This window comes from Rhipicephalus microplus, unplaced genomic scaffold (assembly GCF_043290135.1).
Source record: "Rhipicephalus microplus isolate Deutch F79 unplaced genomic scaffold, USDA_Rmic scaffold_90, whole genome shotgun sequence".
Classification (NCBI taxonomy): domain Eukaryota; kingdom Metazoa; phylum Arthropoda; class Arachnida; order Ixodida; family Ixodidae; genus Rhipicephalus; species Rhipicephalus microplus.
In genome coordinates this window covers 1006012-1021974 of record NW_027464662.1, presented here as the reverse complement: position 1 = coordinate 1021974, position 15963 = coordinate 1006012, and the positions used below count along the sequence as shown (strand labels likewise).

Below are 15963 nucleotides of genomic sequence, written 5' to 3'. Positions count from 1 at the left end.
TTACCCAAAATTCCGCGTAAATTATGTGACGCTCATTTTGCTATCACGCTTTTTTTTTTCTGATTATGCTTTGGCGGTTGACATCTACAAATTCCAGAGTAGTTTATTTAATAAAATTTATAATGGATGTTAGTCGTCAGGACAGAGATGTACCAAGCGTCAACGAGGATATATCAACGTTGAACGGGGCAATAGGTGCCAAACACTAAAACATATATTCAGCGGACCTTCCTTTATCAATGTACAGTGAACATTGCTTTACCGCTATAAAGGCATGCTTTTCATTAGTGTTCCATGCCGATTCCAATGACAGGGGGATCAACCATTATTTTTCAAGGAATAATTGTAGTTACACTTTTCCTAATTAGTATTACACTTTCTTGCATATATTCAGGCTTGCGTGTATTATAATTTGCCTTGCTCGCTAATAGTTCGAACACTGTTTCTGGAGTGTGTAATGATTAATAATATTGATATTGTTATATTACTGATATTAACTTAGCAACCTCTCAACCATTTCCCTTAAAAATGTATAATTTGTGGTGTTAGGGGCATACTACATTGTTTACTCTCATTGTATTTGTATTAACATTTCTTAAGGGGCCCCCAGTCACCTGCATTAATACGCCAATACAAATGGTGCAAACAAAATTTTTCTTGGAAAGAACAAAATGGGTGTGATTGTTGTAAGACACATCCTTGTGCCGTAAATCGTAGGTGATCTTGGAACGGTCTTGGGATGCCAACATACGAAGCTGAGCTTCCTTTGCCGTGCTTCCTCTGCGTGGCAGAGGAAGCACGGCGTACCCAGTATAGAGTGAGGTTCAACTTTTCTTCAAGCCATCACCGTGTACTCGTCTGTCTCGGCGTGTCTGTGCCTTTGTGGACTAACTATGCGACAGCCACTAACTGTTGTCTTCATTTGGCGCCCTACAATCCTGACGCTTCACGGCGCTACTGATAGCGTTTTGCCGACAGAAAGCTGAAAAAATAATTGTTGCTGAAAGTACACTTCACGAAATGAATTTATAACAGGCATTAGTCATAGAGTTTTCTATATATACACTAACTATCTGGAACTCTGGCACTAGTGCGTATTGAAGCTGCAATGCACGGCGCTTCAGCAAGCATGGGAATGATCGGTAGTACATGGATTTGCCTAATCTTCATACCTTCAGCTCCGTTTGGCTTCGCGTGGCCTGGAGCTGCTTTATTATGAAACGATAAACAGCAGATATTTAGCAGTAGCACTTCACCACCTTATTCTTTGTGGGAATCGAGGCTAGCCCGCCATCTTTATGCAAGCTTTGCGACCTCTTTCTGCGTTCTCATGTCCTGACATGACTCTCCCCTCCTCCGTGGTCTGTCGTGCTGGGCGAGTGGGACTGAAATTAACCACTCTCGCCTGGTAGCGGATGTTGACTGTGGTGCCGTGCGCGAATTCTCTCGGGACAAAACGCGCGTGCGTGTCAGGGGTTAGAAAGAACCCCTCCGGGAGGACATGGGGTGAGCACGCATTTTTTTTTCGTTCGTTGGCTCCTTTTATTTGGGGCTCATTCGGACTTCAACAATAGCGCCTTGCGACCACGGCGAACGCTTATCTTTTATCGCCCCTCTCCCCCTTTCGAACGCTAGGCCGAAGAGCCATGCAATGTCCTAGTGCGTGGTTATACTACGCTGACCCGCACCCCTGGAAAGCCAACCCGAGCGGAGTTTTGCCCTCACTCGAGCAAACGGGCCCTTTGCTTGGTGTCACCGCGACTCACTTTGGCCCACGGAGGCTTGCTCGCGGCACTCTGTGTAGTACTTCTCGCCTGGGGCGTGTATAAGCCCATTTGCTTTCCTGCCGCCCCTGTTTCAACGGGCTCTGGATTGTGTTTTTGGTATTGCCCCAGGCAATAAAGTGTTGCGACCTTGAGCAGTACCGTGTTCTCACCACCGCAACGGTTAATGTGTGCCCTGTGGCTCGCTGTGACGCGACTCACACTAGTGGCTGTACTCCAAGATACGTGCGCACTATACCTTTTAGGCTCTCCAATTCAAATAGGGTCACGAAGTAACGGTCTGTTCTTTCATTTAAAAAAAAAAAAAACAGAACACTGCAATAAACAAAGCCACAAAGTGCATTCGAAGCCCACAAGCATGAAGACTAGGCAAATACATGTACTACCCATCATGCCCATGGTTGTTGAACAATTGCATTGCCAGTCTTGCCTAGTTAATTTTAAGCTCTATGGCATTAGTTGCTGGTATCGCTCTAACTGAACCAGATATGTAGATAAATATATTTGTTTTGCTGCCCACACATGCCAACACTACTCTCACCACGAATACTGCTGCAGAGAAAGGCGGAGTCTGCAACGGTGCCGCACAGATAGTTTCCCATAGTCGTTTCTAGGTGGCTGCACATGCACTGTAGAGGCGTGCGAAAGGCAAATTGTGCCAAAAAGTATGGTGCAGAAGTCCCTGTTGGCTAGCATGGATTCTCGGTTTTCGTACCAAGTCCTTGTACCATCTTCAAGGACAAAATAAACATAGCAAAGCTTCTCGTCACAGTCCCAGTTGTTGAACATCGCCATGCAGTTATAATGCATCCAGCCAACTTCCTGGTTCCCCAGAAGGTAGGAGGCTTCAATGGGTGTGCATGAAAACCTTTGTGGCGTTACAGGGGCTGCAATTACCTCTGCTGTCATTGTCAGGGCTTCTTGGCGGTCTCAGGAACCAGCCCATGCTGTGGCTATAGCCCCTTCTGCGTGCGGATAGTTCGATGGTGCAGATTGCCAGCAGCTTCCTCGTAGCTTGGGTCAGGCCTTTATGGGGATGTCGCATCATGGACGAAGAAGCTCCTCCACCAGATGTCACCGGGTCATGACATGAACGAAAGTAGAAGACGGCTCGTTCAAAACTAAATATTTCATTTAGGTGAGCCTGTGCCCGGAGAAATGAAAAGACAAGGAACAAGCAATGTTGCTGTACATTGACAGCAGCGAACAGGGCATTAGCCGTCTGTAATCTGTTCATCGGCGGAACACTGTTTTTTACAGTGTAGCCAACGAAACTTTCAGTGTTATCACTAGTCTCTCGAATAGACTCGAATAGACTTAATTATTTGCATTATGCAGTTTTTTTGGGTGAAACTCTATTACACTAAAGTACTTAGTAGCTTCTAGCTAAGTTTCCCAATGTGTGATGACGGGTTCTAGCAGAATAGGTACGTCTGGCAACTTCTCTTTAAACGAGTGCACACAAGAGGCCGCATTCAGAAACAGGGCCTTGGCTTTTGTTTTGCACTTGTTCTCTGGTTGTTGGTTGAACAAGAGGAGTAGGTTGAACCGCATACAGTTCTGAACAGCCAGTGTCGCCCTGTAACTTGAATAACAATCACAAGCCTCGTGTCCCCACCACGGTGGCCTAGGTGCTAAGGTACTCGGCTGCTGACCCGCAGGATCAAATCCCGGCTGTGGCAGCTACATTTCCGATGGAGGCGGAAATGTTGTAGGCTCATGTACTCAGATCTGGGTGCACGGTAAAGAACCCCTGGTGGTCGAAATTTTCAGAGCTCTCCACTACGGCGTCTTTCATAATCATATGATGGTTTTGGGATGTTAAACCCCACAAATCAAATCAAATCAATCAAGCCTCACTTGAAAGCAAAGCTTGCAGCTATATACTGTTCATGTAGGTGCCGATTTCGAAAAGGGGCATTTACTGGTATTTGTAGGTGTTTAGCCACAAACACAAAAGTGGGCATTCATAGATACTGTTAAAGCAATATAAATGCCCTTGATGATCTCTACCTCATGCTCATATATCAAAGTGGTGCATCAAAGGTACTAGGAATGGAATCGTAATTTGCCTATAATATGTTCTCTTGTTATAACAGTGCAAAATTAGCCCCCTACGTGTGTCAAAATGTTGTGGTTTATTGTCGAGCAGTGCCCAACAATGCTACACAGCCATAGCAGTCCGGGGTTGGGCACTGCCCGACAGGAGTATTCGTGGTTTAAATTTCGCTGTTTTCTCAATGTGAGTCGCGTGCATTTTTCGTATACATTAAGTGCCATCTCTTGAGGAATAAGTCAGCTTTGTTTTTGAGGTTTACATTTTTTTACACTACGGTGCAGCATTATGATCAGCACGGAGCCTGAAGTGAACCCACTGACGCACGGTTCTCTGATAACATGACCAAGTTTTCACTGCGTGTGTTTTACGGTGGTGCTTGTAGCGAAAGGGAGGATGACTTTAGTGTATAAGAGAGCCATTTCGTCTACAAGCTCCCAGACTGAAGCAGCAAGGACTGCGCCGTTTCTAGCGATAGGGAAACAAAAGAGCCAAGAAAGAAACTGTTCCTCTGCAAGACCTGCAGTAACAACTCTGGCCTGCACTAACGAGGATGCATTGAGCGGTATCATGCGCTGACCAAATATTGCTGAAGTAGTTGCTTTCAGAATGCAGGAGCATTCCTGCATTCTGAAGTAAATATCCTGCAAGTTTTTCTTCCACAGATTGTGTTTTTTTTTTTTTTTGCGGCAGCAGAAACTGGCAAAATAGTTACGAATTTCACACTATTTAAAACTTCTTAAGTGCCTTTACAGTTCCATCACAGTTGTGCATCATTGTCATCGAGCTACACGAGAATTTCATGGCACTTGGTTATGGGTGTCTTTAGCAACATAAGATACCACATACCATCACATAAATGAATGTCCGAATATTGCCGGTCAACTCTATTTCTGATTTCCCAACAATGTATTAGGAGGAAAACTTTCACATGTAGAAGTTCATTGTAGCAAGTTTCGGCTATCTCTTTGTCAAGTAGTAAGTTGTCACGGGTTACGGGTGGCTGCTGCGGGCGATGAACTGAGACTGGCTAGATTGACAAGAAAACCCATTTAATAAACACATGCGGCACATTAACAATATATACAAAAAAGTACAAAACAAGCAGCAATAGCTCCTTAAGTAAATTTCTAAACAAAATGCCTTCACATACTAAACTGTCCTAATCATCGTCAGGTAACTATAGCTTCACAGTTCGCGCCGACCTTATTTGCTCAAGCCGACTCACGGCTCGTCAATGTCTGGAATCGGTCATACTGTATCACTCTTGGGTTTCTGGATGTTTTCAACGAACGTTGCCTTTGCTGCCGATGTGGTCGTCTTCGTCACCTGACGATGGTAATGTGGCGGATGCATCATTGGTTGGGCCTAGCAGCCACAGGCGCCCCCAATGCTGCACGCTGACGTGGGCACCAGCGGACTGTCTTCAGTAGCTGGCTTCAAAGGGGCTGGCGTTTGCTGTGCATGCCTGCTGCATCTTGAGCAGCGTCCCTCGAAGCAGGTCGAGGTCTTCGTCCGTTTCTCGGGAAGCCCACGTCGACTATGCCAGCTCGTCCCTGGTCGCGCGCCGATCGCCATTCGGGACCCATGCCTCGTGGTTATCTCTTAAGGGTGCACGCTCGCGCAGTACCCGCCGTTGTGTATACATGACTTTTTTTTTTCTCTTCTTCTTCTGAAGGGCTCTTGCTCATGACATAAGTCCTCATGCAAGTCCTGCACTTTGATTTTGCACCATGTATGTGCTGCACAGCACAAAGGCTGACAGGAGTCGGAATGGAGAAAACGCTGGCTTTTTGATTTTGTGAGGGTGTCATGAACAGCTTTAAGGATCTGAAAGATGAGAGAAAATATGAAAGTGCAGTGGATGCCACACAGAAATGGGGCTAGTGAAGGGATGACCACATAGGATGCACATCACTCCCAGTGTGAGACGAGGAGTGTCTTCCACTACCACTTCACGGCCTGGCCTGACCACGGAGTGCCATCTGATCCTGGCTGTGTCCTCAACTTTCTGCACGATGTGAACCAGCGGCAAGAATCCATGCCTGATGCCGGACCTATTGTGGTGCACTGCAGGTGTGGCTAAGTGCTTTTCTCACTTTTTTCAAGCTTGGTTACCAACATATGTCCTTAAACTTTGTTTTGCTCACTTCTACTGTCCAATCAAGGCTTTAGGGGTACAGCAAATATTTCACCGATTCGGGACTATTTAAAACATGGTTAGGGCTAATACAGTAGACTCTCATTAAACAGAACCAGTAAAATGTGTCCCGTTTAACAGCAGTTTCGTTTACTGAGGGATGAACAGCGATGCGCTATGCAAGAGCGATACCAATCTTGTCAGAAGCATTTGTTCCGTTTAAGCGGCAGTTCTGCTGAACAGATTTCCATTTACTGAGAGTCTACTGCATTTCTAAGTTATAGAAAGCATTTAATTGTTTTATGGAATTAATAACCAAACTCCTCTCTTGTGGCCTGTTGCAAAATTGTGATGTTCCACCTCTCAACAATACATTCTACCTTAAGTCAGTTGTATTGCCTGTGTGCTATACTACATGTGTGTGCGCGAAAGCTGACAGAGCATTTTTTTTATAAAGGTTTTCAAGCACTTTGCTTTCGTTGTTCAAGTGGAATTGCGCTGATCACATGTACGGCAAAACTCACCCAGGTGACTACCAGCGCAAAACCAGGCAATGTTGACCTGATGCGAAGCTTTTCTCAGAGAAAGGAAATCGCAACTATCGCCAATGTGCATTTCAAAGATAGTCCATTGACTGTACTTGTCTTTACGAGGGAATATTTGATTTCAAATACCACCCTCTTGGACAGACGTCTGTTGTCAGCTGATAAAGCAAGCCCCATATACAGGTAATCATTCTGGGTCTGCACAGCGTAAAGGAATGCAACGTATCCCCTGCCACACAAAATGGAACCCTTGAATGCCTTCATGGATTTAAATATTGTTGATTAGTTTATTTTTATTCAGCATACTGGCATATTAGCATGCATGGAATCCACTGTGAAAATGCCTTCATATCATCAGATGGCCAATTCAGAGTCACGCCTTTCAGATTGGGCGTTTTGCAAGCTGCATTCGGGCACATGATTAGCCCTTCGATGTGGATTGAAATGATTGATGTATCCCTGTTACCTCAATGCTGTGTATTTTCACCAAATTTTGAAAGCCACCTGGGTCATTCCAAGTAAAGTGTCTCAGTCCAAAATTCAAGCACTGGTGATTATATGTTTTTTAATTAAGCTGCAAGATTACTGTATGAGAGTGACTTTAGTATAATGTTTTCATTCAAAATAGTTTGGTAGTTACGAGGCCACCCTTTGAATATTCCGGCAAAGAGGAAATAGTTACAGGGAAATAAATTATGCATGTTTAACCATGATACTGGGTGCAATGGCACATTGTGTTTGGAAGCATTCTATTATGATTTTTCTTTCATGCAACATCGCAAGTAGTATCATACATTTATGTATGATATTACTTGCGACTCTCCTCCCCTCTGTAATGTGAAAACCGTGAGGGTATAATAAATAAATAAATAAATAAATGTTCCGGCTTATATACTCTTAGCAAAGTAGCAAAAAAACAAGCATATTTAGATACCGTATAAACCGGACTATAGGTCGAGTGGGAATACAGGTCGACCCCCCAAGTTCAGGTTACCAAAATGAAAAAAGAAAAAAAAAAGCAACCCAAAATAGCCGAACTACATTTATTTGCGAATTGGGCGCACCGCGCCCCGATTGTCGGAACTCCCCTAAACCACCATCGCAACTGTTCCTATTCGTCAGACGAAGCACCACTGTCCTCTGAAAGCGAGAGTTTTTCGCTGGCTGCCTCCCACAGTGCGTTGTCTTCTTTGCCATACAGTCAGTTGCTGATGGAACATTTCTTAAAAGCATTTTCCACCATGGAATATGGCAAAAAACGCCAGGTGGAGAGCACCCAGCCACAAACAGTCGCAAGCGGAGGCCTCTGTAGGCGATCCGTCGGTGTCTTTGGGTTGTCGGCGGACATCCACTTTTGGTACTCCAGCCGCACTCGGTCCTTGAACGACTTGTTTAGCACAACGTCGATCGGTTGGAGAATGGACGTCATACCAGCTGGTATCACGGCGAGGTCCATTTTTCCATCAGCTAGTGCACGCTTCACAGCGTTGGTTAAGTGACCACGAAGCGCATCTAACACCAGCATGCTGCAAAGACGCAAAATCGCACCTGGCTGACGGTTCCAGCCTACTTGTATTCATTCGAGCATCATGGCCTCGTCCATGTTTCCTTTTTTGTTGAGGCGAACGACAACACCGGGCAGGAACACTTCCTTTGGCATTGTCTTACGTTTGAAAATGATGAAGGGCGGAAGCTTTCTACCATCTGCCATGCATGCCAGCATGACGGTGAAATGTGAGTGCTCGTTGCTACTAGACAACAGCTTCATATCCTTGGCACCATGCTGCATGATCATGGTCGATGAAGGCATGTCAAACTACACAGGGGTCTCATCGGCATTGTCAATCTGCCCCATCATGTAGTTATTCTGCTCCCGAAGCCGGTTCACGAAGCCCTGGAAGTTTGTAAGCTTGTCCTCGAACTCGACTGAAAACTTCTGACAGATGGATGTGCGCCACCGGAAAGAAAATCCTTTGCATTTTATGAATCGACGCACCCAAGAGTTTGGTGCACGAAACTCTTCTCTCATGAGCCCAGCTTCTCGAGCGAGTTCCGCAGCCTTCTTGCGAATGGTATCCATGGTCACTGGCAGCGAGCACGCATGAACTTCCCACACAAAGTTCTCTAGCGTATCCTCCAGCTGCGGATGAACCGCACTTCGCCCACGAAATGACATTTTCCGAGGATTGCACATCTGCAGCTTCCCTTTCTACACCCTCCAATAGCGCACGCTTTTTTCTGATACACCAAAGCGGCGCTGAGCAGCCATATTCCCATTCGCTTCTCTAGTTCAACAATCTCTAGTTTAAATGCAGCTGAGTATTGCCTTTTCATATTGCTACTTCTATTTAGTAAACAAAAAAAAAGACCACTAAAAATGAAACACAATGTCAAGCGGAGCGAACACTTAGATTGGAGGCAAATCACGAACACAAAAAAAAACAGACAAGAGAGACAAAAAAACAACCTACTGTTGGATTTGAATGCAAATATGGCCGTGTCCAGCTTCTCATGCACATGCAAGCCACATGTTGCCAGACAGCGGTGCACTGTCGGCTAGACACCGCTATATAAGACGAAAGGCGACTTTAGCTCGTTTTATATAAAATATCTCGACTTATATTCCGGTTTATACGATAATTTTCGTGAATACAGCAGCAGTATTTCAGTCGCCAAACTTTGTTAGCTCTTTTACCAGTTCCTAAAAATGTTTTCAACCTATCTAAAGGAACACTTATTAAGAAAATACTTGCAAAGTTGGCAAAAAATGACTTTTTCAGCATCACATTATTATTCTCGGCCTGTCCACTGCAGGATGAAGGCCTCTCCCAGTGATCTCTAGTTTACCATATTCTGTGCGAGCCAAATACATTTTATCCATGTGAACTTCCCAATTTCATCACTTCATCCAACTCGCTGCCTACCCCGATTGCATTTTCTATCTCTTGGTAACCATTCTGTTGCTCTTACCGGTTGTCTGATCTACACATTACGTGATCAGCCCAGGTCCACTTTTTTTTTTTTTTCCGTGATCTACAACTCCTGTCTGTTCTCTTATCCATGCTGCCATCTTCCGATCTCTCTATGTTATTCCGCTGCATGCTGCCTGGTACTCGGCTTTTGCTCTAGTTGTTTTGTTATTCTCCATGTTTAATAATGAAAATTATGGTGCTTTATGGCTTAGCAGGTACCCTGCATGTGTTAGTTGGCCCAGTCGAATCAGCAACATTCCTGCTTTCACTGTAACTGTGCTGTGTGCTCTGCACAGGCCTGGCGATTCTTTCTCATGAGTCATGGAGGTTGTGAGTGTGCCATGTGCGTAACTACAGTTTCATTCGTCGAATTATTTCACTTTAATCGGTAAGTTAGCAGCAATAGCGTAGCCGTGTCCACTTTTGAAGGACAGAAGCAGAGAAGGGTGTGTTGAACTGCCGTGGACATGTGGTGGGTTATTTTGCTCCACTGCAATTCTAATGTGGCATGTTTCCGTCAACGATGGACGTAAATTAAGAATCCGTTTGGTGCATGCAGTTCACTTTGTGAGTCTTGAAGAGTTATTTAGGTAACGTTCCACAAATTGTAAACACGATGATCATCAGCTACACTTGGCACACGTCGTATAGCTGCGGCAAGTTTGAGGTGCAATCATTACTGGGGAAAATAAAAAAAGGATTTGTTCGCAAAATTTAGGGGTGCAATCATTATGCGAGTAAATATGGTAAATTTTAGCTATCGCGCAAAGTATCCCCGAGTGGCCCAAACAAGCGAAAGTCACATGGAGGTAGGTCTGGACAGTAGGGAGGGTGTTCCATTTACTTAAATGTTATCTTGTTGATGGTTTCAATACAGTGATAAACTGTGTGCAGCCACAAACCTCGGTGTTCAAGGCGAATACATAACTTCTTGCGTTGGTTGCGAATTCTCGAACATCAAAAACGCAGTTTTACATGCACTACTCCTGCATTGCGAGGATAATGAATGCCTGAACCTTTGACACCATCCGACCAGAGGAAATGAATCACTCCTCTTTTTTGCAATCGTCTAATGGTGTAGCCAGGATATATCAGCAAGAGAAGGAATAAAGATAGAAGAAATAAGGTCAAACTTTCACAACAGTATGAGAAAAGTTATGGCAAGATTGTCGGTAATTTCTGACTTGCCCTCTTAATAACAACTCGCATACTTTCCTTGGCATCATTGTCTGTTAGTTCACGTTATTATTGTCACGTCTGACAAAGAAAATGAGCATAAATTTACACGTCTTTCCTTCATTCAGTAGTGGTATGAATGATTTGTTTCAGTGCTGGGATTGGCCGTACTGGCACATTCATCGTCATTGACATGATTGTCGACCTCATCAAGAAGCAAGGTGAGATGGATCAGTTTGTGGTTTAGTGCTGCCATTTGTCTGGCCTAGTAGATGCTTCGGCGGCCGTTCTTTTGGCATGCAGTGGGGCCAGCAGCAATTAGTGCATCTTTCAACTAGAAGTTAGCTATGCAAGCATGATCTTCATTGTGATATCTGAATGCGGGGCTGAACCGATTAAATATGCACATGTTTGAAGCACTCTCCTGCCTCAAGGCCTTTTTCGAGCTGTTTGCGCACTGTCCAAAGCCCAACACAGTGGAACAATGGAGGGAAGCTGCTATGATCGCGTGGACTGAAGGGACATAAATCCAAAACCTGGGTCAGGTTGGTTGAAGCAGCCACAACTAAAAAAGCATGCAAATGGCCTCCTACTCTTATTCACTGCATGTTTCGAGGCATTTAAATGACTGGATTTGGAAACAAATAGAAATGAAAATGAATGGCTAGTGTCTCGGCATTTTGTTTGTCGTTTTTCTGCCACAGTATTTTGCTAGTTGCCCAATAATCATAACACGGCACATGGCCTGCTGCTGTGCATGACACATTGTTAATTACAGTCTGTTCATTACTAACAGCTTCGTCTCGGGAGCTCCAAGAACAAGTTGTTGCGTACAACTCTAGCATGTGAAATGGTTCATGTTCTTTTATTGCTATGTGCGCTGCACAATGTCATTGCCATCATTGTCTTTATTGTCGCCCTATAGTAGCAACGACTTCACCATAGCCATTGCTTTCGGCACATGCGTGGCCAAAGTCCTAGCTCAAAGTTTGGCCACAGTGGCGACATCTCAGAAACTGGGATCACTTTCCAAGTCACCTCAGATGTTGTCTCTGTTGTAAAGTATGGTGTATAGCACTGAGTTGTGCTTGCGAATTTGGAAATTCATATAAATTGCCTTCTAAGCATTAATAACTGTTGAGATTTCGTACATGATGTACACATGTTTGTGGGAATTGATTTTGCAGGGTATCTCAGGCCGAAAATTTCGTTATGTAGTGAAGATGACTGCTATCCAGGCAGAGGGTTCCACTCAGGTGGGGAAGAAGAGGTCGTTTGGTTAGCTTGGCGCACAGGCTGGGTCTACCATCGTCATTTCGCTTGTCAGGACTGCTTTTCCGAATGACGCTCCTGAATGCCTGGATGTAACTGGTGCTGTATAAGCCCCTTCACCAGAAGATCAGTCACGACAAGTAATACATGCATATCTGCTAGGGCCGTTAATTCGAAGTCACTGGGCTTGTAAGAAATCTAAGTGGGTTTTCAAATTAACAGAACATACAAAAAGTGGAACGCAAGGAACTTGAAATCATTCGAACTAATCAGGGCTGGTCATTTGCTTTGCCAGCTAGCTTGCAGCTTCACGGTTATGTTTTCTAGCAATACCTAGTCTTGATTTCGTCACAAACATGAAGGAATGGCAGGGCTCGCTGCTGCCACTGAAAAAAAAAGAAACAAAAAAAACTGCTGTGATAAGCTAAAATGTGCACTTGTGAAAAATAAGGTGCCTTCACTGCAACACAGAAGTGACACGCGGGCAGCATGTCATTTGCTCCTCGCTGCCTCAGCACGTCATCATGCTACCATTTGCCCATTTTTTCTGGCGAAATGAAGAATTTAATGATGGCCTGTGCAGTTAGATTCGCGATGTGTTTTGGCCGGAAAACATGATCATTGAACCTTTCAAATTTAGTTTTCGAAGCAGGTGTTGTAAGCAAGAACCCAGGCTGCAGTGCAAGTGCGCACATTGCTCAAACAACCAGCAATTGAAGATTCGCATACATCCTGAATACCGCCAAACTATCTCTTGTTAATGTCTTTACAAACTAAAAAAGAATGAGTAGGTCATGATACGCTGATCGACGTTGCGAGAATCGTGCAATATGCTGCCCGCGCGTCATTGCTGTGTTGTAGTGAAGCACGTTTTGTTTTCCACAGACACACATTTCGTTGACCCCACGGTTGTTTTTTTTTTCTTGTTTCTTAGCTGGAAGTAGCAAAGCTGAAGTGCTACAACTGCCACGTATTTGTATCACTACGTTTCATTGTTTTGTAGCTCTTAAGAGCCGTCGTTTCTGGAGATTTGCGGCAAAATCGGGATCAGGAATCGGCACATGGCACCCAAAGTTTCAAGTTAACCGGACTGGTAATGACCGCCGCTTCAAATTATCCGCTTAGATTTACATTGAAATACTAGTAAAGGACTGCCAAAGTGTTTCGAAATACGCTGGATTTTGATATAACCGAGTTCAAATAATGAGGCTTTACTGTATTAAGATCTTCAAGTGTGATGGTCGGCCGTGGTGCTTTGTTTGTCAGATCTGCTTCAGGTTATCCAGCAAATTGTCGAGGCCGCACAGGGCCAACGGCTTTAAGTGGCCTTCTAGGGAGCCCCAGGCCTGGGTTTCCTATTTGCCTAATTTCAAATGAAGTTTCCTATTTGCCTGATTTCAAATGAAATTATTTATTCATCAAATACACACAAGAAATGGTAATGGTGTTACCTGGTCCACCCTCTTCCAGATGTTTAAGGTACCCATGCCACGAAAAAATTAAGAAGCTGAATGGAGAGACCTTATTTATCTAAGATAGTGATCTTTATTACACTGTATCTCTATTGTGCGAAGGCAATAAATAGACAAGCCTTCTTTGCATGCACGAAACACCACAGTCTAAGCGAAGAGGATAAGAGCCTTTTTTTTATCGTGATAAAATTTGCAAAAGTAAGTAGTGCCTTTCTGACATGCGGTCTTCCTTCTTTTGAGAGATAATGTGCACTTACGCCCAACTTAATGATGGCGTACTGACACCCATTTTGTGGATAGCGAAAGCTTCTATCAGTTTCGTAAAACAGCGCGAAGAGCGCTCTCAGTGTGTGGCTTTCTGCTCCTTGTTTTTGCGCTGTTTTATGGAGATCAGGAATGGAAGTGCTTCACCAGGCTGCACATAAATGGCTATTTCTATGATAATTGTCAATCGGGAGCATAAACTGCCAAATCTAGCCGATTATTATTGGCAACCGAGCAACTGGGGGTTACATTTCCAGTGTAGTTCAAGTTACATGTTCGATCTTAAAATGTTGTAATTGAATTCATTCGGGGGGCTTGGTAGTGCTTGTCTAATCGCTTTTATCGTTGGGGTTTCACCACAAACGTGGTGGCACTAACATGAGTAACTGTGAATTGACATCTAGAAAAGCAGTGAACCCTTGATCATTTGTACCAGCTGAGAACGCGGCGTGATCGTGCACTAAATGGCAATGCGCACTTACTGAGACGCCCAAAATTTCGGACATGCCTGATTTTCCGGACTCATCTTTAGCACCCTCAGGTTCCCCATAGAGTCACTGTATTAAAATGTTCAGACGTTTATAGCGATCACTATCCAATTTTTTGGACTTTTTACCGGTAACTGCAGACTCGGTCACCATCGAGGCCATTTTTTTGTTTTGTTTTTTTCGTACCCTTGAATCCATCGCGCCATTATGGTGGCTAGAAGGATAGGTGTCAGCACTGACGCACCGGAGAAAAAGGGAGAATTCATCCAGATGCGGCGGCGTTGCTGTGGGCTACAAGATGCCTCCCTCGCGCGCGGTTTTGTTGCAACCATTTCATCATACCATGGAGATTATAACTAAGGCTAGTTGGTACTTGAATAGTGGCTCGCTGTAAATTGTGTATGTGCACTTAAAACTGATGTTTTGAACTTGCTTTCCTGTATATTATCTGCGTGTGCCACTGGCACCCCGAGGCACTGGAAGATAGGCCTGCTGTGAGCTTGGCATCAAAACAATGTCCACAGCGTTTTCCGTGACGTCTCTATTCATGTAAAAGCAAGCATACCTGAGCGCTTTATTTTGTGTAACTTGCACATACAAATGCGAAGTGTATTTCGCAGAAGCTTTAAAAGCATGTTTACTTTGACAGTCTCGCACTGTTAATGTTAAAAAAGAGCCCCGTCACAGTGGTCTAGTGGCTAAGGTACTCGGCTGCTGACCCGCAGGTCGCAGGATTGAATCCCGGCTGCGGCGGCTGCATTTCCGATGGAGGCGGAAATGTTGTAGGCCTGTGTGCTCAGATTTGGGTGCACGTTAAAGAACCCCAGGTGGTCAAAATTTCCGGAGCTCTCCACTACGGCGTCTCTCATAATCATATGGTGGTTTTGGAACGCTAAACCCTACAAATCATCATCATTACTGTTGAACAAGAAAACATCATACATTCGTCACAATGCACTGAAGCATCCACTGTTGTTTAAATATGTATCATCACTTTTTTTTCTCCTTTTCCATGCTTCAAAGCATTCATGTACCTGCACTCTTGCTGCTTCTTTGACAGGCTTTTCCTCAAAACCAGAGTAACGTATGGCTTTGTTGTCCTGTTGCACCTGTTGTGTGGCATCGCTCAACTTTGCAATGCCGCGCTTTTGCTGTTGCAGCTACGCAATTTTCCACGTCAATTTCTGTGGTTTAGGTCTTGACTGTCTCGCTTATGTACGCTTATAGTACGTTTGGTTTATTAACAGCCTACGTACCTGCACTGTACATCGGGTTCGATTCTGTGCTCTCGCACAACATGTCAGGCTGGGCAGTTAAATTTCACCCAAGGAACGTGTTTTGTTTTTATTTGTGCACTTTTTATTTCTGTTTTTGGGGTATGTATAGGTTCTTGAAACCTTTAAATTTGAAAAATGCATTTTTAAGGCCCTTGAAAGTGCTGGAATTTTTTCTCGTCTCTCGCATTTCAACCAGTTCTTACGTTTGTACAATTGTCAGCAGAATCTCCCGGATATTAAAATTTCTGTGCGTGATCTGGCCTCATTGAAAAAAATTGTAGCCCAATCGATCCAAGTTTTTTTTTTTTTTTGCGAAACCATCGCATTTTATTGTAAATGAATTTAGGAGGCATTCATCTAAACGTGCATTGGGCCAAATTCTGGATGTTTCAAGCTTTTTTTTTTTTTTTTCTCATCGCAGTGGGTAGTATGAACTTTAGTGCCGAAACCGTGGAAGGAAGGCTGAAAGCAGCGTGCTCGAAGCTTCAAAAAGGACGTGCGTGGTCAGTGCACGCAC

The 15963-nt window shown here is 44.2% G+C and overlaps 1 protein-coding gene across 4 annotated transcripts in view; it reads left to right on the top strand.

The window, feature by feature from the left end:
- The window catches only part of LOC142761644 (tyrosine-protein phosphatase non-receptor type 11-like), a 156173-nt gene that overhangs the window by 80533 nt on the left and 59677 nt on the right, over nt 1–15963 (top strand). For all 4 annotated transcript variants that reach the window (XM_075885218.1, XM_037433921.2, XM_075885220.1 and 1 more), the window contains exons 10-11: nt 5765–5916; nt 10827–10894. In XM_075885218.1, coding sequence (XP_075741333.1) covers nt 5765–5916; nt 10827–10894 — 220 coding nt within the window. The remainder of the gene's footprint in view (nt 1–5764; nt 5917–10826; nt 10895–15963) is intronic.